This window comes from Leuciscus leuciscus (assembly GCF_965113295.1).
Source record: "Leuciscus leuciscus genome assembly, chromosome: 13".
In the NCBI taxonomy this organism is placed as follows: domain Eukaryota; kingdom Metazoa; phylum Chordata; class Actinopteri; order Cypriniformes; family Leuciscidae; genus Leuciscus; species Leuciscus leuciscus.
This window is the reverse complement of record NC_138737.1, coordinates 33,493,836-33,521,396: the sequence shown is the minus strand read 5'-3', so window position 1 is coordinate 33,521,396 and position 27,561 is coordinate 33,493,836. Positions and strand designations below refer to the sequence as shown.

Here is a 27,561-nt window from a genome sequence, read left to right as displayed (position 1 = left end):
AGGTGTAAATAAGCCCTAGTGCACATGTGTCAAAGTTCACTCCTGAAGGGCCACTGTCCAGCAGAGTTTAGCTCCATCCAGCTCCTAAACACCAGTTTCTAGTATCCCGAAGACCTTGATAAGCTGATACAGGTGTGTTTAATAAGGGTTAGAGCTGAACTCTGCAGGACACTGGCCCTCTAAAACTGAGTCTGACACCCCTGCTCTACAGAATAAGACAATCTGAAGGCACTCTTGATGAGACACATGAGGCTAATTTCAGTCGCACTGCTGTAAGAATCCATATGAAAGAAGCTGAACATCATTTGTAGTCTGTGTGTACACGTGTGTCAGGTTGGTGCTACTGCAGGGTGAAGTACCTGACGAGGCTGGGGTCGGGGTTGTAAGGTGGGGGAGGGGTACAGTGAGAGGTGGACACTATAGACTGTGACGGGTGAGCTCCATTCACGTCGCCGTTAGACTGCATGTGGTGTCCACCCAGCATGTTTGTTCCTGCATGAACAAAACCACAAGAGCCAATCGTCAAAACCTAAATGAACACTCACCAAACATCAAATGAGCATCACATGGGATTTAGAGATCAAATAACACTTTGCTATTGGCCAAATGTCTGGTAGCTTTTCATGAATGCAAATGTCATTGCTAGAACAATAGTCTCGCTTTCATTGAATGAAAGCAAATCAAATCAAAGAGATACCCTTGTAAAAAAGAAGTGTGTATGATTGTATTGAATGTGCAATTGTAGTGTACTTCAAATCTTAAAAACTACTTGCAGATAATATATTACTGGAATACAAGGTCACTTAAAGGGATACTTCACCGATTAGCATTAAGCTTTGTATCAGTAGAAACCGAGACATTTTCGAATGACCGTGCTTCCCTCCCTCATGTCCCCCTGAGACGAGAGATTTCTGTATTGTGTGTCTGGAAAAAAACCTCCAATGACGCAAAAAGACGTCATTTAGCGTCATCGGAGGCTTTTTTGGTCAGAGGCGAGAGACTACAGCCAGTAGGAGGAGCTCGTTCTGCATGTTTTCAGCCCGCCCATAGAGGGATAGGGGGATCTCACGATAAAACGGCGTCTTTTCAGTTTTGAGTCAACTAGTAGCCTAGTTGTATCATTTCTTCTGACACTGCCCTCTGTAACCGGTAGACGTGGCTTGGGAGTGGCCTCGAAGGGCAGCGAAGCAAGTGCATTCTGGGAGTTATTGTCTCTCATCCACATGAGCCAAAAATAGTCTAGAAGGCACCAACTTCTAAAAGAATTTCACATTTCTACTACATAAATTACCCAATTTAAATACACATTCATCTTTCCAGCGGTGAAATATCCCTTTAAGTCTACTTAAAGAGTGAGACACTTTTGAAAAGTGCACTTTGTAATAGTTTCAAATTAAAAGTGATACTTTAATCTTTTGCCGTGTTTTAAAGTACACTTATTTTGATGTGTTGAATAACATACTAAAGCACATGTTAAGTACTTGATTATGATTTTAACTAGTGTTATTTGAGACTACATTTAAAGTTAATATATTTTAATTGTACTAAATTGCAACAACATTATCACAAATGTGCAATTACAAATATATCTAAACACATGAAGTACAAGTTTCAATAGAAATGACATTAAAGTGTATTGTAGTGTAAAATAAATGTTTGCCAGTACATTTGGCAGTACACTATAACCACATTTTAAAGACAACAGAATTATGAAATTTCATATAAAGATGTACTTGTAAGTCCTACTTGAGTGGGTCAAAAAAAGCACTTGCATTTAATAAAAGTTTTAACTATAATAATTTAGACTAAAATAACTAAAATATATAGACAAAATCAATAACATTTTATAAAGAGTTGGTTAGAGATGAACTGGTATATGAAAAGAGTATATGACATGAAAGAAAAACTATAATATATATATATACAGTGGTGTGAAAAAGTGTTTGCCCCCTTGGTAAATATGATCAAATATGGCTGTAAAAAATAAATCAGCATTTTTAATCCTTTTGATATTTTATTTTAAAAATGTGCAAAAATCTAACCTTTCATTGAAGTAAAATAATTGAAAGTGGGGGGAAAATCACATTATGAAATAAATGTTTTTCTCCAAAACACGTTGGGAACAATTGTTTGCCCCCTTTTATTAAATACTTTTTGCAACCTCTTTTTTCCAAGATAACAGCTCTGAGTTTTCTCCTATAATGCCTGATGAGTTTGGAGAACACCTGACAAGAGATCAGAGACCATTCCTCCATACAGAATCTCTCCATCCTGTTCTCCGTTATAAGATTTCTAGCACAGGCTGTCAGGTTTAGATTTTTTATCTGTTGGTATTTGATGGAATCCGTGATGCCATGTATCTGAACAAGATGTCCAGGACCTCTGGCAGAAAATTAGGCCCACAGCAGAGTATTTCATTTTACACATGGGCTACTTTTTTATCCCTGTGTGCACCAAACCCATCTTAAGTGTTTGCTACCAAAAAAGCTAATGTTTTTGTTTCATCTGACCATAGAACCTGTCCCGTTTGAAGTTCCAGTAGTGTCAGTTACTTTTCAAATGTTCTATGGTATATATATATATATAAATGTTGTGGAGGAGCTTACCCATATGTGACATGGATGCAGAGGGTCCTGCGCTCTGCTGAGTCTGTTGTGTCACCAGCTGATTCACTGAGGGAAGCTTGCTGATGGACCCGTGCATCTTATTCATGTTATTGAGTGTGCCATATGGAGACGGAGAGGTAACATGACTCCTGTGAATCACATGAGAGGAACACAATTATATACGGCCCTCTGTGGAACACTACAATACTAGATGCTGAAGAATGAGCTGAAAGAGGCCATATCATGAACAGCTGAAAATGCTTTAAAAAATACTTTATTATTCACAGTGCAAAACCCTCTCATCAGTTCACCAAGCCATGTACTGAAACTGAGCTGGCTTGCATGACATTTTAGTTATGGCAGTTATGATATTACAATCAACACTGTGACTCATTTACTAACCAAGGCCTGTATTCAGCAAATTGGTAGGTATGATATTACTGATTGTACATGCAATTTTGTCAGCAAACCATAACAGAGGTAATTTACACACAGTTATTCAACTCTCATTGCAAATCAAAATTGACAGACTTTCAGCTGTTCGCAAATAAACAAATCAAACAAAAGTAATTGAAATAGCTCAACACAACAAATGTTTAGAGTGGTTTCCCAATTTCAACTGAAAATGCTACTTTTAATGACTTCTGCAGTCTCAAAAATGTTCAACCTCCTGAATCCCTCTCAGCAGCACAACTCTGCAAAACAGATGTTGTCTCAAGCACACCTGATGCCACTAATCAAGGGCTTCATTAGTTGCTCCAGGTGTGCTTGAGCTAGAACACACTAAGGCTACGTTCACACTGCAGGCTGAAACGACCCAATTCCGATTTTTTTGCCCCTATGCGACCTGTATCTGATTTTTTCATGACAGTCTGAACGACACAGATCCGATCTTTTCAAATGCGACCCAGGCCACTTGGGTATGTGGTCCAAATCCGATACGTATCCGATCTTTTGAAATGCCACTTCAGTCTGAACGGCCAAGTCTCATGTATCCGACCTGCACGTCATTGATACGCGACAAACGTCATAATTCTGCGTTGAAGTAGGCGGGAATGAGAAGATAAACACACTCACATCAGTATCCCACCACTCCTGGCTGCGACTCCGCACCCACACGTTTCTCTGTACCGACGTTGCTACCACTGCTCCACAAAACGCCATGGCCAAAAACCTTGCTCTCCTCCTTCTTTTTAATTTTCTGCTTAAAACGAGAAGATTGTAATTGCGCTGGCTCCGTTGGGAAAATAACTTTAATATCGCTAAACGAGCTCCACTGTTGACATCCATGTTTAGCTACTTCCGCAAACAACAAGTGACGTCGTTGACCGTTGAGTACTCTTCTGCGCATGCGGGTCACTTCTGGGTCATTTCACGTTCACACAGGAGATCACAAAAGGTTGCATTTAATTGGAAATGTGAACGGCCTTGCAAAAAAATCTAATTTAAAAAAAAAATCGGAATTGAGCATTAAGCCCTGCAGTGTGAACGCAGCCTAAATATCTGAACTGGCTAGGTTTGTTGAGTGTCATGTTTGACTACATCAGGGGTGCCCAATCCTGCTCCTGCCAATCGATTGTCCTGCACAGTTCATCTCCAACCCTAATCAAACACACCTGAAGCAACCAGTTAAGATCTTTAGGATCACTTGAAAATTAAAGGCACGTGTGTTTGATTAGGATTGGAGATGAACTGTGCAGGACAGTCGATTGGTAGGAGCAGGATTGGTCACCCCTGGACTACATGTTAGAAATATCTTTAAGTCAAAAGAATGGTTAAATTTTTTTACTCTATATACTGTGTCTTAAATTTACAGTAGCAAAAATGCTATTTTTTGTGCAAAAAAAACTTGACTAAATAATAAAACAGAGAAGTGTTGTATAAGTATATATACAGTACTGGTCAAAGTTTGGGGGCGGTAAGATTTGAGGTTGGTGAAGTCACCTAGGCTGCATTTATTTGATCAAACATAAAGTTAAATGGTAATATTGTGAAATATTATAACAATTTAAAATAACTGGTTTCAATTTGAATATATTTTAAAATGCAATTTATTCCTGTGTTGGCAAAGCTGAATTTTCAGCATCATTCCTCCAGTCTTCCATGTAACATGATCCTTCAGAAATCATTCTAATATGATGATTTGATGCTCAAGAAACTATTATCAGTGTTGAAAACAGTTCTGCTGCTTCATATTTTTGTGGAAACTGATCATTTTTTCCCCCCAGGATTCTTCCAGGAATGATTCTTCAACAGTATTTGTTTGAACTGCTGATTGTCTGTCACTTGACTGAACTTTTAAACGGCAGCATGTGATGCATATATAAACACTCACTGTCTCTGTAGGAGCTGCTGTTGTTGTTGTCTGTACGAGTCCACTAACTGCTGTGGTACAAACTCCACAAGTTCCAGACTGTCCTTTATCTTCATCAGGATGTCAAAATTCTCCCGACCACGCACCTTCAAATCAATCCAAAAATATTACAATAACTTAAGAAATTTGAGGGGGGGAAACCATAAAAATTAAAATAAAAATCACAAAAATTACACAAGTATGTTTTGCATGCTTCCACACTCACTGGTATGTAATACATCTCTTCTTCTCCATGCCGCCTCTTCTTGATGTTGATGGAAGGGCCTGTAATATTGGCTGGAGTCTGCTTGAAATCTGTAAAATCATAAACAGAATCTCCAGTTTTAACCAGAGATAAAATAACTAAGGGTGTGTTCACACTTGCACTTTGGTTCTCTTTGTTCTTTTGGTCCAGACCAAAAAAGAAAATCATATATTTGGTCTTGGTTCATGTAGCATTCACACTGTCATTTTTAACAACAAACCTAAAGATGCCAAACAAAAAAAACGGCTTTTATGGCATATATTTTGCTACGGACATCTTGTGCGTACATATGATGGTATTTTTGCCAGCTGTGAACTGTAAAGGAGTCAAACCAGCAACAGGAATACCTCTGTCGCACACAAACGAAGATCTGCTGCGAGGAGATTGTGTTTCTGATGCCTGTACCGAACTGTAATGGGCAACGTAGCTCCTATGACGAGAAAAATCAGGTATGCTTCAGCCGAGTTGCGTTCAGATTTCAGTCGAACCACGCCAGAATTCTTCTGGAAGTGGATAGTGACTTTTCTTTTCTTTTCAGGGGCTTCAGTGCGCTTGTTTGGTGCGCACCAGGGTTCAGACGACAGTGTTCACACTTCACACTTATTCAAATGAACAGCACTAACAGAGCAATCACACCAGGGTTCGTTTTAATCGAACCAAATCTGCCAAGTGTGAACACCCTATGATAACATTTAAAAGATTAGAAACTTATTTTAAATATGAATATCTAGAAAGAAATACATTCATGGCTTACTTCGTTTATTGGCATTTCCATTTTTGGCCACGCTATCATTTAGCGCCTGTTGCTCCCTGAAATGATCCTCATCTGCTTTGCGGTCACGACCCGGACACGCACAAATCCGGCCCTCAAACGAACGCCTACCGAGAACCTGTCCACTGTGGGAAAAGATGGTAGAGTTCAGCTTTAACTTTTGGCCATAACCAAACTGAATCTAACCATTCAGTTTTCAGTGTTGAAGAAAACAGTAAAGGCGTTCGCTCACTCTCGTGTCTCCAGCGTGATGATGATGAGGATAGGCCTGCGGTTCATTCCACCGACACAACTACTGTTGCACATGAAGTTATACAGAATGGTTGTGAACTCAGTCCCCACCTTGAGAAAGAGAAACAAAGAGAAACATGTTCAGTTTCTAGCATTGCATTATATTGCAAATATAGCATATCGTACGGCATTGGAAAGTCAAATTCACTTTAATAATTTAATTTAGGTTCACTCAGAAACACTGAAATGAACCAGTTCAAAAAACTGATTTAGTGATTCATTTTTTTAAATGCAGTTTTAGTTAAAAACCTTTTGTTTTTGAACACTTATTTAAATAAACTATTAAAAAGAACCAGAAATGTATTTATTAATCAAACATCAGCACTGACAAGAACGTAAGAAATATGTGCCTCTAGGGGGCACCACCAATTTGCCGCAAAACGGAGCAACAGGGTAATAGAGGAATAACTACAGGTATTGTTACTGAGAATAATCCTTGGGCTATTTATAGCCAGTCAGAACATGTTAAGCGTCCTGAACCGAGTGATCATTGCATGGTTTCACTCATTTTCAAACCATCAAACATGTATATGTGTAAATTTGAGAAAATATGGGTTGTGTTATGAGAGTATGTGCATGAATGAACAGTATGTATGTGTATGTGTGCTTTTGCACATAGAAAACCATAGAAACAGTTTATAACGAGAAATGTTCTCTCTGAAGCATAAAGCACACCACACTCGTAATGTACTTCAAAGTTTATATATATTTTTAAAAAACTTTACTTGCAGATAATACAATATTACTCAAATAAAAGGCCACTTCAGTGTACTTAAAGAGAATAGACTTGAATGAATATGTACATACATATGCTTTGTGTCGTGCCTAACAACGCTCCTTAGCTGTTATAAATGAACTGTAAACCACAGCTTCTCGTGGCTTATTGCTTTTAATGCATGATAAGACACAAGAGTGTGGTACTATTGGTGTGCGCATCAGTGAATCTCCTGTTTGTGTGACACACACACATTCATGCGCACCAGAAAGCAACTTCAGACAGCGCTTGAATGAACAAAAACACAAATGTATGCCAAAATGGCTGTTTTGTATAGTATCCTCACAAGCACACTTAAGTTAAATGAAGTCTTAAATGTATGTAAAGAGTTGTGAGAAAATAGGATGTGCGTCAGGTCTTAAAGTGACAGCAGCCTATAAACCTGTGCTGTGATGACTGTGACATCAAAGAACAAAAGTCAGAGAAAATCACTCAAATCTCTTGACTGAATAACGTTTGTAGCTTTAAGAAGGATTAATCTATATTTAATTTATAATTTATGCAGTGAATTCTGTAAAGAGTTTGAAGTGTCATTCAATTTCTATATATATCCTACATGTTACACCTACCTGAAAATCTTTAAGCACTTTTAACAAGGTTACATGGTTCAAAAATAGGGATGGGCACAAGTACTCGAGTACTCAAACGTGACAGCAATGATCGATCATGAAAACGATGATCACCCTAACTTTAAAAAAATATATTTTTCTATTTTTCTGATTGGTTATTTAAGTATTTTGGGAGGTAACTGAGGTCTGATTGGTTAGCGTTAGACAGCACGCCTTGCAGACCGGCGAAATGAAGTGAAACTGGATTTGAATGGCAGTTAAGTGCAAGATGTGCAGCACACATATGTCATATACATAACATTATAATGAGAACATGATTGTAATAGATTCAAATGTTGTAAATTCTTTGTGCTTTAGTTGCCGTGTATCAGCGCACAGTTAAGGGAATCCACAATGAGAGTTATACATCAGACTAGCGCGGTCAAGTTCATGTGCGCATTCGACACGACACTTTTGTGCAAATGTAAGTTGTAAGATTACTTTAAGATTACTGTAAGATATGTTGCTTATATCTGATTAATCTCATAAAGGATGTGTTTGGTTGAGTATATTAACCAGCTATAGCAAAGCACTGCAGTTTACCGACCGTTGTTCATTCACTCTTCAGTTTCAGCTCAAATGTAATGCCCGACATTGACTATGGGTTATTTGAGATGGTCATATTCTTTTTAGATAGGCTATTTCTTTTTCAAAATCATTGATGATATTAATAATGCAGCAGTATTATTTTGTTCTCATATTATTTTTAACAGTTAGGTTTTATTAATCGTGATTAACATATAAAGATGTACTTAAGTCCTTCTTCTTGGGTCAAAAACAGCCCTCTTTACATCAACTAACTGCATTTGATATCAATCATTTAATTGAAAATAACAATTAGCAAATAATTGCAATTAGTTCACACTTAAGTATATGTATTTTAAAGTATATTATTTCCGTATAAGCACTCTTTTTTAACTCTTTCCCCGCCAAACACAGAATTTTCTGTGTTTTCACTGTTATACGCTGTCTATGACATCTTCTGAAAGAGTTCTGAATTTCCTGATCAAAGCACATGCGAAGAAGATGCAGAAACAAGCGATGTCATATGTAAGCAGATGCAAATGTAAAATAACGCAATCATCAACATTAAACAGCATATAAATCAAAACTGCCTAAAGTTATCGAATGAAATGTCGACCCAGGACGATGTATGTTTTGATCATCATTCTGAAACCCATCTGGATGTAGTGTTTTTTATTAAACTTACCCACATTCAAGTGTTGATAAAAAAAAGAATGCATGAAGCTAGAATAAAACAGGTTTTTTTGTTTAAAAGCAGAGGGTCTGTTCTTTCTTATGATATATTGCATGTTCAATTCAACAACAAATATTCTGGGAGCCATGACATTTTTTGTGAAAATGATCAAAAATGCTGGCGGGGGAAAGAGTTTAAAACATGCTACTTGTTTTTCACAAGGGTAAGGGTAAGTGTGAGAAACAATATACATTTTTTTAATTTTCTGATGAAAATGTGAGTGATTCACCCTGTTTCTGTGGGGTTGCTTAATGCATTCTGAGTACTGTAGGTTTGAGAATTGTTGAACATTGTGAACTGACATCTGCATCTGCAACTATTCAACTAACCTGTGGATTCTCATAGGGAACTAGCACACTCTGTCGGCCTGTCACAGGGTCATCCACATACTGACTCAAATTATTGCCCTCCACCCGTATCAAGTGACTGGCAGGAGCTGTCTGACCTGGACAGAGAGAAGGAAAAGAAAGCTTCTCAATTAGAGGAGGAAGGACAAGAGGAATATTTCTGATTGTGTTTGACAATCTTTCTCAAAATTATGATAGCTTTGGTTATTTTGAGGTGAATACTAAGAATAATACACTGTCACTGGATTTAAATTGGCAAATACTTAAGGGTCTATGATTGGATCCTTATTGAAGTGATTATTATGTTTCTAGCATGTTATATGTTTGGTTAAGCTCTTCTAACCCGACTTGATGGAGTGTGTAGCTTTTCATTTCTTAAACATTCATGTAGGAAGACACATCATGGCCCTATTCCAGGATGATAATGTCAAGATTCATCAGTCCAGAGCTTAAATTCACTGAAAGGCTTTGGGATGTTCTGGAGGAGACTTTACAGAGAGCTGGACTCTTGCATTGTCAATACAAGATATTGACCATAAATTGATGCGCCTCTTGATGGAAATAAATGTTGTGATGTTATTTCCATCACAGAGATGCATATATTTTTGGTCAAGGTCTGTTGCCAAACATATAACATGCTAGAAACATAATAATCACTGCAATAATGATCCAGTAATAGACTCTTAAGCATTTGCCTATTTAAATTCATTCAGCAACTTTTTTGTGTTCATATTATGAATAATGATAATAATAATAATAATTAAAGACTTTACTTCAATAGTTGTTCAAATGTCTTTGTTAACCAATTTGGTCTATTTTTACTGGTTTATAAATGCTTTCAGATGTCCGATCTGTTATGATGTCATCACATATACAGAAAGAAAGCATATTTACCTTTTATTAACGTGAACAGTCAAGCAACGGAAAAAGCTGTTGCATTTACACAATGAAATGTCACAATATCAAACAAGAATGAAGTTTACAAACTTTCATTGAAGTCCCGTCCAAGTTCATGGTTAGGACAACGTTTGACCACCTCTGTGACGTGCTCAGCCTTCTTGTAGATGGGCATGGCTCGTATCACGCTGCCGTTTGGAGGCGAGGAAGCAAGCTTGATCTGAATCGGACAGGTCTTGGCAATCTGACAGTACAGTTTCTTAAGCAACGGAGAGTACTGCAGAAAAAAATGGAAATAAACAATGGGTTATGGATAAGCATAAGCATTTGAATCAATACTGCTTATACAGTGAAGCCAAGACAAAATTTTAGAAATGCAAATTTTTCTGAAAACTAATTTGGTCCCGGGTCCATCTTAGCAAAATATTGGTCTTTCATTACTCTAAATAACCAGATTTGTTCTGAATGTCCTTCTTTGATAAACTAAGACAAATTCATCATCACTGGACAAGGTTTCTCTCTCTCTCTCACTCTCACACTCACACACACACACACACACACACACACACACACACACACACACACACACACACACACTCACACTCACACACACACTCACACTCACACACACACACACACACACACACACACACACACACACACACACACACACACACACACACACACGGCACATGTCAGAGCTTGTCTAAAACTATAAAGACATCCCAGATATTCCCTCAAAAACCAAATGTACAGGCCTGCTTTGTGCGGACTTGTATTAATGTGATTCAGATTTTATGAAAGGGAGATTGTACACCAGGTGCGGCAAAAGAACAAATGTGATGAGCACTGTTTGCTGAATGCTACTGATGTTGCAATCATACTCATATCTTTAATGCATCTCATGAACTAAAGCTCATGGAGTTCATGGAGTTGTACAATTGTGTAACTTAAATAGTACAAATGACATCTGACGTCTTAAAACCTGTCACAAGTGTTAGAATTAAACAGAAACTGCATTGTAAAACCAAAATAGTTGAATGAACTTAGCAAGAAAACAATACAATTTTGACTTTTTTGTTTGTTTGTTTGTTTGTTTGCTTTGGAGAAGCAAATAAGAAATATGTTAGAAATGATTATATATATTTATTGATTTAGTAGTAAGTAATTAAACAAGGCTATGCATTAACCCAAAAAATAAAATGAATGTCAACAAATACTTGCCGGTAAATTGTGACAACAAGAAACTCAAAAAAAATCTTATATACATCTTATGACATATTTATATCACTTACTGACTTTGTTCAAAACTCACTTTCTAATACTGGTAGATAAACATAAATTTTATCTAAATATTTTTTATCTTAGCATAATTGTATCTAAAATTCAATACAAAGTCCAGTTCAGCCCAGATCTGACAGCTTCATTTACTGAATGATGAATTGAAAATCTCATAATATTTTAGTTAATATCATAATAAATTATAATATCATCAAAGAGATGTGAGGCATATTTAGGGGTAAGACTATAATAGAGATTTGACTTGGGTCAGTAAGCAATCACCCAGAAAACCCTAGCAAACATATAGCATTGTAATTTGTGGCATATTGTCATTATGACTATTTAATAATTCAGACCTAAACAAAAACAAAAAAAGCATTTTTTGATACGGTTCATTTTATTTAAACAATTCATTGTGATTTCACACCATTGATTTGGTTTTCTGGTTTAAACATGATTGCTTTGTGTTAAACTGACGTTTTGGCTTAATTCAGTGTTTTCATTTTTCATTTTGAAAACCAGTAGGTCAAAAATGAATTTTGCTGCTTGTTCAGTTTACTTAAAACAAGTTAAACCAACACAATATTTTCAATATGTTGTCACAACATAAACCACTTTACTTAAAATCCCTCATGTAGAGACTGACTAAATAATTTTAGGCTAGCACAATAGTTTACACTAGCACAAAATATCAGATTTTTTTACTCACATCTGACACAGATCGAAATTTGTTGCACATGTGTAAATCATAGACTGTAAAGAAATATGGACGTAGTGTCCGTCTTTGTAGCGCGTCACCGCATGTCACTCCCGGGTAAACGTAAATGGGCAAAAAGGCGGGATTAGCTGAGGTGACGTGACGCTAACAGACAGCAGACAAACGGCTAGTAGAGACATAAGCGGCAATCCACCTGTCACTCAAGTGGCCACGCCCTTAATTATGCAGAAATGTAATGCTTAATATAATTTAAACGGATGAGTTCTGAAAAAAATTCACCCCCCTCACAGTTGTCATGAAGGGCAAAATTTGTTATATAGACCAAAAACACTTTTTGCCCCAGGCTGTAAACTCTTTTTTTTTTTTCTGCTGTAACGTTGGGCTTTTTAACATGGGGGTTCTATGGGATTGACTCCCTTTTGCAGCCTGTCTCTAGCGGTCAGTCAATTAACAGTTTAAGTCACTTCAGTGATGATTTCAAGAAAGAGACCGGAAGGTGGCCGCTTGGTATAAACACAAAAATATACATAAATCAGATTTTTTCGCATTCATTCTGAGTGTGTGGCTTCCAAATGTGGCTTTAAATCAGATACATATCCAATACCTGGACACCTGACCAATCTCTGTCCCGTGATTTAAAAAAAAAGAAAAGAGCTTCGCTACTGAAAGCTACATTACAGGCCATTTCTCAGCAATGAGGTGATAACATTCACTCTTTTTGTAAATAAACTAACAAGCTTTACTATTACATACAGACGCACATTTACATTTACATTCACACTCACAATCTCTCTCTCTCTCTCTCTCTCTCTCTCTCTCTCTCTCTCTTCTCTCTCTCTCTCTCTCTCTCTCTCTCTCTCTCTCTTTCTCTCTCTCTCTCTTTCTCGCTCTCTCGTTAATTTGTTTGAATTCATTCAAATAAATTAAATCTTATCGCACTACTAAAATAACAAACGAAAATTACCGTTATTTTCTGGTCTAGATTCGTTCAGTCAGATTTTGCGCAACAAACATCCATGACAGCTTTTAGCACTGTGGTGAAGTTGAGAACATGCTAACAAGAGCTTTAGTTGTTTTATTAATAAAAATAAGCAACTACTATGTAAATGCCATGGATGTAACCATGATGTCATACAAGAAAAGCTGTGAAAAATGTTATTATGAGTTATTATTAGCAGCTACACTAAAAAATATCTTACTGTAATTAAATAATGGTCATAATGATCCATGTGATTGAAACATGTTATTTCTACTCAAATACTTTAGGTAGGATGAACTTGATTGAATCAAGTTATTTGGATATGTTTAAGTTTAAGTTTACTCCATTCAGTTAAGTTCATCATACATAAGGTATTTGAGTAGGGATAACATATTTCCATTATGAGGAATTACTAATTGAACTAAGTTTTTTTTTTTTTTTTATCTACAATTTCCATAATAATAAAAAACACCACAAAGTGATTTGATTCCCCTGCTAACCTATACATACCGGTATACAGTAAAAGTGGCGTAGTAGTCTCTTTTCTGTGTAGTACTGTTTAACTTTGCAGTTATTTCACTGTAAGAACATCAGCACAACTTTCACTGAGAGATTATGTAAATGAGTAACATAAACACACATACACACATTAGAGAGCCGCATAGATCATTGGGTGAAGATGTGTCAGCACAGGGAGACGTCTCAACACGCCCATGTGACACACACACCCTTATTCACATCATCTTGCCACTGTTTTACACTTAATCCCTCTGCTTTGGACATAAACCATTTATCATTCAGTTGAATTTAGTTGAAATTGTTGTTGAGTTGAAAGCAAAAATTGACTCATTGAAAGATAAGAACATTAATGTGCTAATACCACCAACTGAAAGTGGAACAAGAAGAGCTCAATTAGTGATGCTAATGGATAAAGGTCCCAAAAAGGTGGGTTTCACAACGATGCTCCAGAAGAACCATTTTGGTTCTTTTGGTTAAAAATAAAACAACCATTTTTTCTTAGTATGAAAAACGTTTAAATAGTCAAAAGAACCTTTCTTCACAAAAAAATGTCCTTTTGTGCAAATTAAATGTTAACGATTCTTAATGGAACCATAAATGCTAATAAAGAACCTTTATTTTTAATGATGTTAATGATCTACCTTCTAGATTCTTCCTTTGTAGCACATCTTCAACCAACACAATTCTTATCAAGAACCATTTTTGCTGCATTGGGTTCTTGAGTTGCTAATCATTCTACTTTACATTATTGGTGCTCCAGATCAGTGTATTGGTTTCTGGATTCTTTCTGAAAGATCTTAACTTTTATAAGAACTAGAGAATAAATAGTTATTGGCTGAAAAGCTTCTCCTACACTCTTAGAAATTAAGATTCCAAAAGGGGGTTTTCATAGCAATGTCATAGAAGAACCATTTTGGGTTCCCAAAAGAACCACCAAGTTCTTAAAATAACCACTTTTCTGTGTGAAGTGTGAAGAAAATTGTAATAATTAAAAAAATAATATTTTTTTTACTATAAAAAACTTGTGCAATCGAAAGGTCCATGGATGTTAAAGGCTCTTCATGGAACCATTTATGAAAAAAAACGTTATTATATAAGAGTATATTAGATATTCAGACCAAACTTTTTGGTTCTAATTGGATTAATTTTTACGAGTGCTTCCACTTCCAAGGATTTTGATTCAATGAAATATGTGCAACATCCATAAAGGGTGTTATTGTTGAGGGATCAAAATCAAGCGGGAATCCAATAAACTGGATTTCCAAAAGCTGGACCCACCTTCTGAAATTCACAGTGGTCAATTATTGCTTACAATGTGTGTTATTGAAAACAGCTTTGGGTTGCATAATCATTTAAAAAAAAAGTTTTTTTCCACAAAAACATTTCATACTTGTTGTCCTTATAACCATATAGCCTCTTTAGGCCATTATGATGCTGCTAACAACCCCTGAAAAACTTTTATAAATAATATAATATAATATAATATAATATAATATAATAAAGTTATTAGTTTGAAGAAGATATCAAGGCTAAACATTACATGAATAAAAATAAAACCCATCTACATTGTAAGCAATGCAACACACAAAAACACACAAAGCCATTTGCACTGCAAGCAAAAGAAACAAAGCACGAAATGTGCACTTTGTAGACATCTAGCTTGATTATAATGCAGCGCTGCATCGCTCGCCTGCAGTGTGGAGACGGTGTGAAGTGATGTAAGGTAAAATAAGATGATGGGCTGGAGGAAGGTGAGCATTGGAAAGGCACACGTTCGGGCAGGCTCGCGGGCCTAAGTGATAATGACGAGTCTGACAGCCTGATGGACATGTTTCAGCACGCCACCCGCAAATTCAGCCAACTCCCCATCTCCGTCGATAAATTCACAAATGTGCTGCCTATGCTAACGGCTGTGAAATTGCAGCCAGCATCACATACTGTCCCTCCAAGGACATGCTTGGGAGAAATAGTTGCACTCCACAAATAAAGAACTTTTTATATAGTAATAAAGACTTGCATTAGCAAGAAAAAACATACAGCATTAAAAAAAAAATCATAATTTACTTGCCCTCTTGTTCTCACAATAGATCAAAATAGATCTTTTTTTTTTTTTATGTCTGATGTCCATTGTTGTTTTGTATGTTTCCCTGCATTACATGCAGGAAAATATATATCTATCATGGCCACGAATTAAGGATTTGTTCCCTCGTTCGTGGCCTGTTCCCTTTTTTTGGTTAAATCAAGGAAGGAAACTAATTGCTAAAACGAGAGAACGAAAAAATAAGTTGTGGGAATGAATCCTTAATTTGTGGCCACGAGATATACTGTGTTTTCTGCATGACGTGTGGGGCTCTGAATTGTTGGACCCCATTGACTTTCATTGTATGTCAAAAGCAGTTCTAACATAATCCAGATGTTCTGGAATAAAAGGCCCTGTCGAAGAAACATCTCTAAAATCACCTCTAGTTTTTCTCCATGTCATATCAAAACTAATATTTGGCATTTTTTACATTATTCTCAAGGTTTTTCAGATTCACTAAACGTCTATTTGAGCCTCGTCTGAGTTCAGAGCACTTAACTTATTTCCATATTTTTAGAGGGACTTACTTTGGAGTTGCTGTTTGCAGACATGTGGAAACAAGTATTCTTTACAGGGAGGGGCAGACTTTTTTTTTCTTAAAACAATAATTGTTTTGTTAAAATGTTCAACATAAGAAGATCTCTGAATTCAGAGACTGGGAAGACGACAAATAACATTTTTGCACAAAATTTTAGGTTAGAGTAAAAGGTTCAAATAAAATTGCCTATAAAAGGAAGTGTAAAAGTAAGAAATATATATTGTGGAGGATGCTACTGATATATTTAGCAGAATGTCCAAGATGTACTTTTCCATGCAATGAAAGTGAACAGCTGTCCATTGTTCCCATTCAATTTCACTGTATGGAAAAAAAAGCAGCTTGTACAATCTGCAAAATTTCCCTTTTTAAGTTTTGTGTAAGAAAAAAAACTCATGTGGTTTGTAACAACTTGAAATTGAGTGCATGATTTTCCATATTTAGCTGAACTATCACTCTAGTTTCATTGCAAATAAGGCAAAACCAAACTAGAAGAATGATGGGCCAACCTGATTTTACATCTAAAAATGAACAAAGTATGTATGCAGTGCATGTGCACATATGTAGGAAATCTCATCATTTGTGTTTGCTGTTAGGTTTTGTCATTTGGAGAGGAAGGATGCGCTGGCTTTGGGGCGTGTTTAGACCCGCTAGCTGAGTATGAGGGTAAAAACTAAGAAGAGCAGCCTCAAATATTCCAGAAGTATAAACATGCTCAGGCTTGCCCAACTTATATGCCAACAATGAAAAAAAAAAAAGTGTTGGGGTCTTTATTGGAAAAGCTGAGGTGTCAGAACTCATTTTCATCCCTTATGACAGCTCATGCTTTAAGCCTATAATGTACGTTTGAGAGGGAGCTTTTAAACAGTTATCCCTAACACACAATTTGTTTTTATGATTCACTCAGTGATATCATACTTTAATTGGGACCTAAGAAGACAGAGGCAACGGCCCAGGCAGAAACAGACATGATTTAGGAAGATAACATAAAATGACCCTAATAAAAGCTCAGCAAAAAAACAAAACAAAAAAAAACACACCTTTAGGAGCTTGCACAAGGTCATTTGAGAAAGCTGAATGACCAGAAGGGGTTCAGAACCAAGGACAGGGACGTGGTCTCTGAACTCTGCACCAATCCGACTGTAACACACAGGGCTTGACATTAACACCCGTGTAACGCAGTCACTCCTAGTAGCCACTTTGGGGGGTTGAATTTTATATATAACAAATACATTTTTTCAATCTTAGTCTTTCAAAAGGGCATCTGAAATAATAAACTATGTGCAATGTAGTGTTGCCAAAAAATATGGCTTTTTTTAATACATATCGATACTGAAATATCTGAAACGCTTCCAATACTCATTTTCCACAGAATAGATACTTGATACCAGCCGCGCTTTCTCGCTCTCTCATCTCTCTGACAGTGAGTTATTTTGTGCACATATTTTGTGCTCACACCCAAAGTGTGCGCAGATAAAGCCCCCTCTCAGCACTACATTGAGATATTTTTCGCTGCTTATTGAGCTTAAACAGTCAAATATACACAAAATAATTGAAAAATGACAGTCTTGGCGAGTATTCACGTAAACAGTCAGTTATGTTTTAAGTGAACGTAAACAGTTGAGAAAGAAAACGCATGTGTAACAGTATAATGGATCAGTGCGTCAGGTCTTAAAGTGACAGCAGCCTAATATATCATCTGCCAAATTATGAGATATTAAAAATATCTATATGGTAGTTTTTTCCCCATGTTATCAATGTCAAAATTGTGGCTAGTGAAAATGCTAAGTGGCTAGTAACTTTGGAAAACCACTAGCTACAGTGGCTGGTGAGCAAAAAATGTCAAGTTGCAAATGTTAAAGTCAAGCCCAGGTTACACAGGTCCATTTTGAGCAATTCATTCCAATTCAAGCATTATTACTAAAACAGGTAGGGAATGGTGAGGAGAAAATGTTTGTTTTTTTGTCTCAATAAAGTATCATAAATACTCAATTCTGATATCTTCTGAAATCATGTGGAATGACCTGCCTATCTCAATTCAGCGGGGGACGCCGCAGGCAAAACCAGCAATGCAGGTTTGAGAGGTGGCGCCCCAACAAATCTTGCGAGAATCACGACTTGCTTTACCGCACGACGTCACATACATCAACAACATATGAAGCAGCCTCTATGGAAGACACTAGCATGCATTTCAGAAGTGAATCATGGCAGAGTTGACGAAGAAAACGAAGAAGGCGCAGTCGGAAGAGTCAAGGAAAAGAAAATTACGGCTCGGCAGTATTTGCGACAGATAAATTAAAATAAAGATTACATTATATACAAGTACTCAACAGCGACTCTAGGGGTCGCAGTTTGAGAAAAACGTTAACTGCATAGTGTGCCTTTAATAGCACTATCACTTACCTTTTCTATTCTATTTGTTGTTTTTTTCTGATCAAAAAACAACAACAACTTGTGTACTGTGCTAGACTAACTGAGACTTGTTACAGCACTTGTATACTGTTACCCTCTTGTTGGTCTGATTGCTTCTATTGTTCTACTCATTTGTAAGTCGTTTTGGATAAAAGCGTCTGCTAAATGATTAAATGTAAATGTCATGTGATGTGCGATGAAATGACTAAAATGTCATTTGTTATTCCCTAAAAATCTTCCCCTCCAATATCAAACCTGGTGGAGCATGTCTTGACGTACTAATTTTAAATATGCACAAGCAACCGATAGGAATGTTTTCAAGGAATAAAGAATAAAACTTCTGGTCGCTTCTAACACAAAACTATTGTACATCTTCAGAGTAATTGGAATATAGTGCAAAAGTCGTACTTTTATGATTTTTCTGTCATTTCGGAACCTGACAGCTACGGTCCTCATCAGTGTTATTATTTTTTAACTAAAACTAAAACTATTCAAAATTATTTTCATTAACACAAAAAAAGTTGAAATAGAAAACTTAAGCAAACATTAGAAATGGCCTGAAATAAAATACATTTTAATTGAAGTACTGAAATTACTAAAACTAAAAGTGAAATAAGTTAAAGTTAAAACAGATTTTTTTTTTTAAAGCTAAATTTGTTGTGTTTGTTTTTTTTACAAAATTCCACTGTTCCACATATGGAAAAGAGCAGTCAAGACATTCTGCAAAGCATCTCCTTTTGCATATTTATACATTTTACATTTATACATGTCACTCACACACTCCTTTAAGCAGGTCGTGTGCAATTCCTGATCATGTGACGTGACTTAATTAAAACAATTAATACAAGCATAATTATTGGCAAACATCACAACCAGAGGAAACATTACCCCTACAATTCTAACAGTCAATTGTGCAATACTCCAGATTTACAAATGGTTCATCCATGAGTTTGGCTAAGAGGAATGTTGTTTCAGGTAGCGGTGAGAAGCCCACTGCGGATCAAGTAGATTACAGTCAAAATGCCCCCATGCCTCTCCCAAAGCATCCCGAGGCTACACAAATCCAAGAGCATCATGTCTTAACCCTTCAGTTCGACACACAATGAGTCACTTCCCACTTACACACTAATCTCAGATATCCTCATCCTGCAAGCCTTTGTATTACGCCTGGAAATTCCCTGAATTTGAGGTTACATTGAGATTTCACAAATGACAATAATCCTGAGTCATTTTTACCTTTCTCTGTTTCTTTTGGAGGATAAAGTCAAACGTTAACTGGTCTTTAGAGTGAGTGGCAGAGTGAAACTGAAAGTTGTTGCAAAAAAAAAGTAGCAAGGCAAGCAGCTTCTTGTCTTCCTGACATTCACATCCAGTAGAAGTTACAAAAAAAGGCGTTTGAGTTACAACCAATAACAAGAATCTATTATTTATTTATTATTATTATTTATATTTATATTACATATCAATATATTCAGTTCCAATTATTTGTAAAAGTAATGACTTAAATGTCTGACTGTAGTCGGTGCCGATAGCCTCGTGGGCAAGTGCGCCGACATGTAGCGCCGTTGTGCTTCGGGCAACCCGAGTTCGAGTTCCGGCTCCTGGACCTTTCCCAATCCCATCCCCCTCCCTCTCTCTCTCTCTCTCCCACCTCACTTCCTGTCTAGCTACTGTCCTATCCTAATAAAAGGCAAAAATAAATCTTAAAAAAAAAAAAGTCTCACTGTAAATTGCTTGTGGCGAGCAGGACGAGACCGAGGGCCATGAGAGAGCGGCGCGAGGCTGGTGGCGTGATTACTAATGAGTGCGACGCACCGGTCTCGTATCTCTCACGGAGGAGCGGAAGCATAAAAGAAGGAGCGACGACAGTGAAGGATGAGAGAGGCCAGGCCTGGACTATTTTATTTGATGTGTATGTTTTATTTGATGTGACAGCAGTCGTCCGTGAGGGGCTGCTGTCTTTTACTTTCGTTTTGTATTTGTTTATTTTATTATTAAAGCTGTTGAATGTTTGCCGGTTCCCGCCTCCTTCTTCCCACAACATCTAACTTTGTTACAATGCTATTCATGTTTTGGTGGAGCATTTGCTTACATATTGCATCTGCACTTTACTAGAGAACCCTCACCCATTTCAGATTCCAAACCCGTAAGACTTGCGTTCCTCTTCGGAACACAAATGAAGATATTTATAATATCTTGGTTCCTTCCATTGACAGCTACGCAACTACCACTTTGACGCTTCAAAAAGTTCATAAAGAGATCGTAAAACTAAGCCACATGAATTGAGCGATTTAGTTTCAAATTTTCTGAAGAGATTTGATCGCTTTATATGATGAACAGATTTTTTTAATTTTTTTTATTAATCATCAACTCACACATCAGATTTGGTAGATGAAGATGAATGAAAGTCTTGCAGGTTTGGAACAACATGAGGGTGAGTAAATGATGACAGAATTTCCGTTTTTGGGTGAACTAACCTAAGCCACAAAGTTCAGGTAAATGTTTAATTGTCCATCTGACTAGTACAATTAATATATATGACTCTGCAAATTCATTAAAATAATTTACAACAACTGTGAATGATTAATGAATTGTGATTTTGTATGATGCATTAATCTCAATTTAATTTTTCTATTGATATGGAAGGCTACATGCTTAATATGTAACTCTTTTTGACACTTTTTGTATCGGGGGTCCCTGCCCTGAAAAACATTTAAATAGATATGGCTTTAAAGACCTTTTGTGGCATTTTGTATGTATTTTAGATTTCAAGCCAAAACACTAATGTGCTAGTGTACTTCCACAAGATATTAAATATGTAATTTAACTTTTAGCAGACACATACTCCAAATTCACAACCAGGAACACATACTAAGAATAATAGTCAGTCATCTTGCACTCATGATCTTTTAGATATTTCTGTACAATCAAATGCAAGAATGCGAACGTTCCTCCCCCTAAAACTACCTTTAGATGTTACTTAAAATAGGAGAACCAATACAAGGGCTGCATCTGAAAGAAGTACATCCGAATTCACTCATAAAAGAGTAGGCAAAAAGTACCCAGAAAACCTACTTCTGGTGAGATTCTGAAGTGCGCATTCGGTGGATTTGTGAATGGCGGGGAAGCGACACTGGTAGGTCACATGATAATGACAACATGGCGAATGTAGTACGTCCGGATTACATCCACACACACTCATACTAAGAGTTGATGCCGCAAAAATTTAGGCCGAAAAGTTGATGTCACATGATCAGCTGAATAGTAATTTCTTTATCTTGATAATCCTTCCATTACTAGGACAATGAGACATATTGGTAACCCACTTTGTTTGCTGCATCAACACCAGTAAGTGTCACTATAAAATCCCAAACTACTACATTGAAAAATAGATTTTATTATTGGTTATGTATTTGGAATATGTAAAAAAAAAAGATTTCAGTCATTCTACTGAATTGCACATTTAATTCAATGTGATACTTATTTGTGAAATTGTGTGAGCGAGTGAAAAAATTTTTCCAAAGTAAATCCTTCAGCAAATTTGCTTCAGCCCTTTTTGTTTATGTTGCACCGGATCATACAGCAGTCATCTTGGACTTATACTGACAACTAGTGGCATGGAGGATCATTTGCATGTAGCATCAAGCAAAAAATAAATAAAAACTTTCAGATATGGATGCCATTGAAGTAATGCAATATGAAGTCAGCCATTCTTCATTTATTCATTTAAGAAAAAGTATCGAATAACATGTCATCTTTATTCTACAACCTTTTTCATATTTTGTTAAGTGCAAAACTGTTTACCGCATGAAAATGATTGAGTGCATTTTTAAAGGGACAGTTCACCCAAAAAAACACTCATTCTACTCACTCTCATGTACTTTTAAACCTGCATGACTTTCTTTCTTGTGTATAACACAAAAAAAGTAAAAAATAAATAAAAAATTAAGAATGTTGACAATCAATTAGTTTTGGTCACCATTGACTTTCATTGTATGGACAAAAACATATTAATCAAAATATCTTATGTTCCAAAGAAGAAAGAAAGTCTTACAGGGTTGGAATGGGTTAGGATTAAGCTAATAACATAATTTCTAAAAGTGATTTCTATATGATAAAATAAATGTCAAAGATAAACATATACATTTACTTAAAAACACATTAAAGTAATTTTTTGACTGAAAATGCTAACATTGCTAAAATTAATATTTAGATTCATGCACATATAACACTCCAAAACATGAGGTGATAGCTCAAAGTCCAGAGAAGTCTGATGGGTAATATGGACCAATCAGGAATTTGTGAAACAAGAAAGCCAGGTGTTTTTTGAACAGGGAAGGAATATTCACACAGATTTCCAATATATATAATATAAGACTAATAGCATGTATCATTATTTAGCTATGGCGGTAACTGAGGAACCAAACGCACTCACATTTAAAGCCTGCTTCTCTTGCCCTGAAACGTAAACAGCAATCTGTGCTGGAAACTCCACGTATGCCCATTTTGGAAGCTTATCCTCCTGTTATTGTTGTTCACAGAGACCTAGTCTTTGAGAATGGAGCGGAACGTGGCGCGTCAAAGGTGACAGTCTTCACAGGCAGACACTGAGTGATGGCCATAGCACTCACCTTCCTGGAACCGCTATCACCTTACACATCCACATCAAGTCAGAGACCAAGCCTCACGCTTGACTTCATCCAACAAACAACCTAAGAGCCACCGACACAAGAAAGAGCCCCATCTCCTGTTTCAGAGGGTCATCTTCATGACAGACTGATGTAGCACCTTTCATCAGGGCGACACTGGACTTTGGGGAAAACATTGACTGCTCTCATTTCAAGCATCACTGTGATTTCTTTTCTTCGGTGGATGCAATATATGTATAAGAAAAAAGTATGAGCGCTATCTCGCTTAATAAATAACTAACCACTAAACCTAAGTATTAAACCTTGATGCATAATTCTTTAAGCAACCAACCAGAACATCTAGCAATGCTGTAGAAACCACTTTAAACAGAACACCCTAGCATCAGTTAAGCAACATTTGCATGAGCAACCACTTCGGACCACTTACAAGGTAAATGTTGATCAACAATATAAAATTAAAAAAAGATGAAATTCAGCTTCTAAGTTTCATTAGTCTCCTTAAAACTCAAGAAGAACCATGTGGAAATGGAAACAGAGCAGAGTCTCATGATATAGATCTTTATAGTTTGTGAATAACTTGCTTTGAGCTCGAACTATTTCTAAAATTCAAACAAACATGTTGGACTCAGACACAATAAAGAATTTAAACTTTATATTTCTGTGGGAATTACAAAAAAAATTTTGATAAAGCTTTTTGAATGATTGTTCCTCAGAGAGAGAGTATCAGGGAACTGTCTGTGCCAGTTTACTTACAAAACAACAATCGAAGTACAAGAAACCTGACAGAGACTGAATTATTTAAAAAATATAAATTTATGGATAGATGATAAATAACATGGCAGATGTTAACGGGAAGGAATATATTGCAGGTTTTGTTACTTGTCATCATATTTTCAATTCTTCAAATTTTTAATTTTCAAATTTTTTTTGCAGTTTGCTGTTTGCATTAAAAGTCATGTTGCATGACAAGTGCTTTAACATTTTTATGTAAGGAAGTGCTAATATTCCAAAAATGTGGTCATAATACTGCATATATAATTACAGAAAAAATAAGATTGAAAATTAAGAATTTTCTTAAAGAAATTAATACTTTTATTCAGCAAGGAAGCAAAATAGTAATAAAAACAAAATTGTTACAAAATTGTAATATTTTAATTAAATGCTGTTCTATTGAACTTTATATTCGTTGAACAATAACTAATTGTTTTTCTGAAGCAAGAAAAACATTGCGGTTTCACAATTTCTGATTTCTGAAGGATCATGTGACACTAAAGACTGGACTAATGGCTGCAAAAAAAAATCTGCTTTGTCTTCACAGGAATGCATTTCTATTTTAATATAATTTAAAATGTAAAGAGTTATTGTAAATTGTAATAATATTTCACAGTATTAATGTTTTTCTGTTTGTCTTTTTAATTAAATAAATGCAGCCTTGGTGAGCATAAGATCCTTTTTTCAAAAGCATAATCAAACATTTTAAAGGTAGTATAGGCGATAAGGAGATTAATAACATATCACACCACATGACACTGCTGTCACTGCTTGAAATTTCAGGTCATCTACCCATATACAGATGTTTAGTTCTCAGAAACATATTAAAAAGAGGAACAAAGCGGGAATGCAGCCAACATGAGAATCTATTAGAGAAGCCGACATGGAAGAAAGGGCAAAAGCAACCAAAGAAATGTAAAAGTTCTGCGTGCGATCGGCAGTTAGCGTGGGAAAAGCATAGTGTGTGCATGGGTTCATAAAGAAACACGTGATACAGTTGCGCCACAACCGAGGCGCTCTACTCACCGTCCAGGTGGCTGACTTGGCGGTGCTAGACTGCTGGAAGGTGACCTCGAAGTTGTGCGGCCCAGGGTAGTCAGTGTTGGAGGGGATGGCCGGGGCTGGAGACATGGCCTCGAAGGTTGAGTTTGGCTGAGAGTAGGGTGACGGCGTTGGCACGTTGGAGGTGGTCTCTGAGCTGTACGGACTGGTAGACGCTGGTCTGTTCCCCAAACCTTGTTCCATACTGCTGCTCAGTAGGCTGTACTGAGACTGAGTGAAAAGGCAGACAGTGAAGGAGGGTGAGACAGGTAAAAGAGTGGGAGGGAGACAGGTGAAGGAGGTAGGCAAAAAAAAAGCTGATATTGAAAGAAAAGAGGGAGGAGATAAGACTCCATCCACTCCACTTCTACAGCTCCAGTTACACCTTGTTGGGACGTACGAGAGGGAGCCATGCCTCCAGGCAAAGGGTAGGTTGTAAAACACAACCATAATCTGTCCCATGTCTAATTGCCTGCCATTCTCTTCTCTAACTTACAAACACAAAACTCACAGATTATACCCACCACTCATAAATTATGTTTCCACGTGTTGGGCTAGTAGTACCTCAACAGGTGTGATAAAAGTAAAGCTCAGCTGGACAAACTTGGTAACAAACGATGTTTTCTCATGCTTTTGAAGTCCTCAAATATAGACCTTTCCTTTGTTTTTCATTTGTTTCATAATTCCATGCATTTTTTTTTTATTCCAAGCTTTATAAATATTAACATTGCTTTTACTCATACTTAGGGTTAATGAATCATCCCATACCATTTGTGTGACATTTCAAATTGTGCAGTTTGTTGAAGAAAGGTGTGTATTATTTTTCTAGGTTATCAGACTTATGATTTCACCTGGCAGACTATAAAATGTGGGGAGAAAAACTCATAGACTTGGAAGCCGGAGTCATAGCTAAAAATTATAATATCAAAGAGACTTTCGTTTGACTTGGGCCAGTGAGGACCCACCAAAAAACAGCCCAAAACAACTTAGCAACACCCTAGCAACACCCTAGCAACCACCCAGAACACTCTATCCACCATATAGCAATGTCCAAGAAACCACAACACTCTACCATCATTGCAGAGGTTTTCACGGACAAGCACCACTTGCGTTTTCCACAGAAATCCAATGTAAAAATCTAAATGACGCTATAATTATATAAATATGATATAAAAATTATCTTCAAAACCTAAAAAAAAAATGTAAGAAAATGCTGCCATTATCACTTAACTTATGCAGAGCATGATTATATCAAGACTCATGCAGTCTTGATATATTAACTCAAAGTTCAGGAAAAAAGCATGATGGGTAATGATTCCCACAAAACCTCTAGACCAATCAGAGACCTGTGAAATTAGATAACCAAACTGCAACACAAGTCAAGCAAAGGGAAAAGTCTTTACCTTCTTTTTCAGATAGTACATTGTCCAAACCAACAGAATCACGTATCCTCTGCTGTCAAACGACACACCGATGAACCCATAGAAACCATAGTGAGTAAAACACTCATCTCTCACAGTCAACTCAACCTGAGACTTTATCACCTGTCCGTGCTAGTCTCTCTCTCTCTCTCTCTCCTCAAGAAATCTCCTCTGTGGAGTCATGATCCTTGTGGGACATGGTGAATGAGAGCAGGTGGAGTCCAAAGGGACGGAGGTCAGAAACCACACATTGTCCTAATTATGGCACATCGGACAACACCTGCACAAGAACATACTTGCCGGTATACACTTTCTCAAGACTCTGCCTGTGTGAATAACACCATTCAAGCATGCACATGAGAAAAGGGAACAAGAGAAACAGAAAGCAAATGGTTCAAAGGTAGAGAGATGAGTTTTCATGCATGCAATTAATTGAAAACTAGAACCAAGTCATGGTTCCTGTGCAAAACTCACCCAAAAAAATTCGAGAGTGTTGCCAGGATGTCGCTAAGTGGTTGCTAGGGTGTTCTGAGTCGTTATTTACTGGCCCAAGATAAAAAGCTCAGTCCAAAGATTTATATCCGTCCTTCAGTGTAAGTCAATGGGAAATTTCAAACTGTTTTATCATCCACCAGGAGGCAACTGTATCTGACCACTACAAGCCACATCTCTCCTCAACAAGTAGCAAGATTTGAGGAATCATTCATGCTTGTAACACAAAAGGTGCAGTTACATGCTTAAGTTTAAAACTTTAGGGTTTGTTCAAATCCATAACCCAAGTGTGTTCAGCAGTAATTGTGATACTTGCTTTAGCATGTACCGACAGTATATCCTATACATCCTAGTTTTCTGAATTTAGTTTTTGGCTCAAATATAAGGGGCTTTCCATAAATGATCTCTTAAAATGAACAAGAAAATGTGAGAAATGCTGTTTCAGAGTTAACCACACATACACACACACTCAGGTGTGCCTCATCAGTAAG

The 27,561-nt window shown here is 36.8% G+C and overlaps 1 protein-coding gene and 1 long non-coding RNA gene across 8 annotated transcripts in view; one reads left to right on the top strand and one right to left on the bottom strand.

The window, feature by feature from the left end:
• Nucleotides 1-27,561, bottom strand: part of tp73 (tumor protein p73) — a 44,942-nt gene that overhangs the window by 10,054 nt on the left and 7,327 nt on the right. For 3 of the 7 annotated variants that reach the window (XM_082188723.1, XM_082188719.1, XM_082188721.1), the window contains 9 exons: nucleotides 25,143-25,388; nucleotides 10,263-10,449; nucleotides 9,258-9,373; nucleotides 6,229-6,338; nucleotides 5,979-6,121; nucleotides 5,186-5,295; nucleotides 4,942-5,066; nucleotides 2,607-2,755; nucleotides 360-492 (listed from right to left, as the gene is read on the bottom strand). In XM_082188723.1, the coding sequence (XP_082044849.1) occupies nucleotides 360-492; nucleotides 2,607-2,755; nucleotides 4,942-5,066; nucleotides 5,186-5,295; nucleotides 5,979-6,121; nucleotides 6,229-6,338; nucleotides 9,258-9,373; nucleotides 10,263-10,449; nucleotides 25,143-25,388 (1,319 nt within the window). Of the gene's footprint in view, nucleotides 1-359; nucleotides 493-2,606; nucleotides 2,756-4,941; nucleotides 5,067-5,185; nucleotides 5,296-5,978; nucleotides 6,122-6,228; nucleotides 6,339-9,257; nucleotides 9,374-10,262; nucleotides 10,450-25,142; nucleotides 25,389-26,560; nucleotides 26,597-27,561 lie in introns of those variants that run through there. The other 4 variants (XM_082188720.1, XM_082188722.1, XM_082188724.1 and 1 more) reach the window with 3 other exon arrangements.
• On the top strand, nucleotides 499-1,416 carry LOC309513132. Its single transcript, XR_014211334.1, has 2 exons — nucleotides 499-920; nucleotides 955-1,416. It is a non-coding gene; the product is annotated as an uncharacterized lncRNA (long non-coding RNA).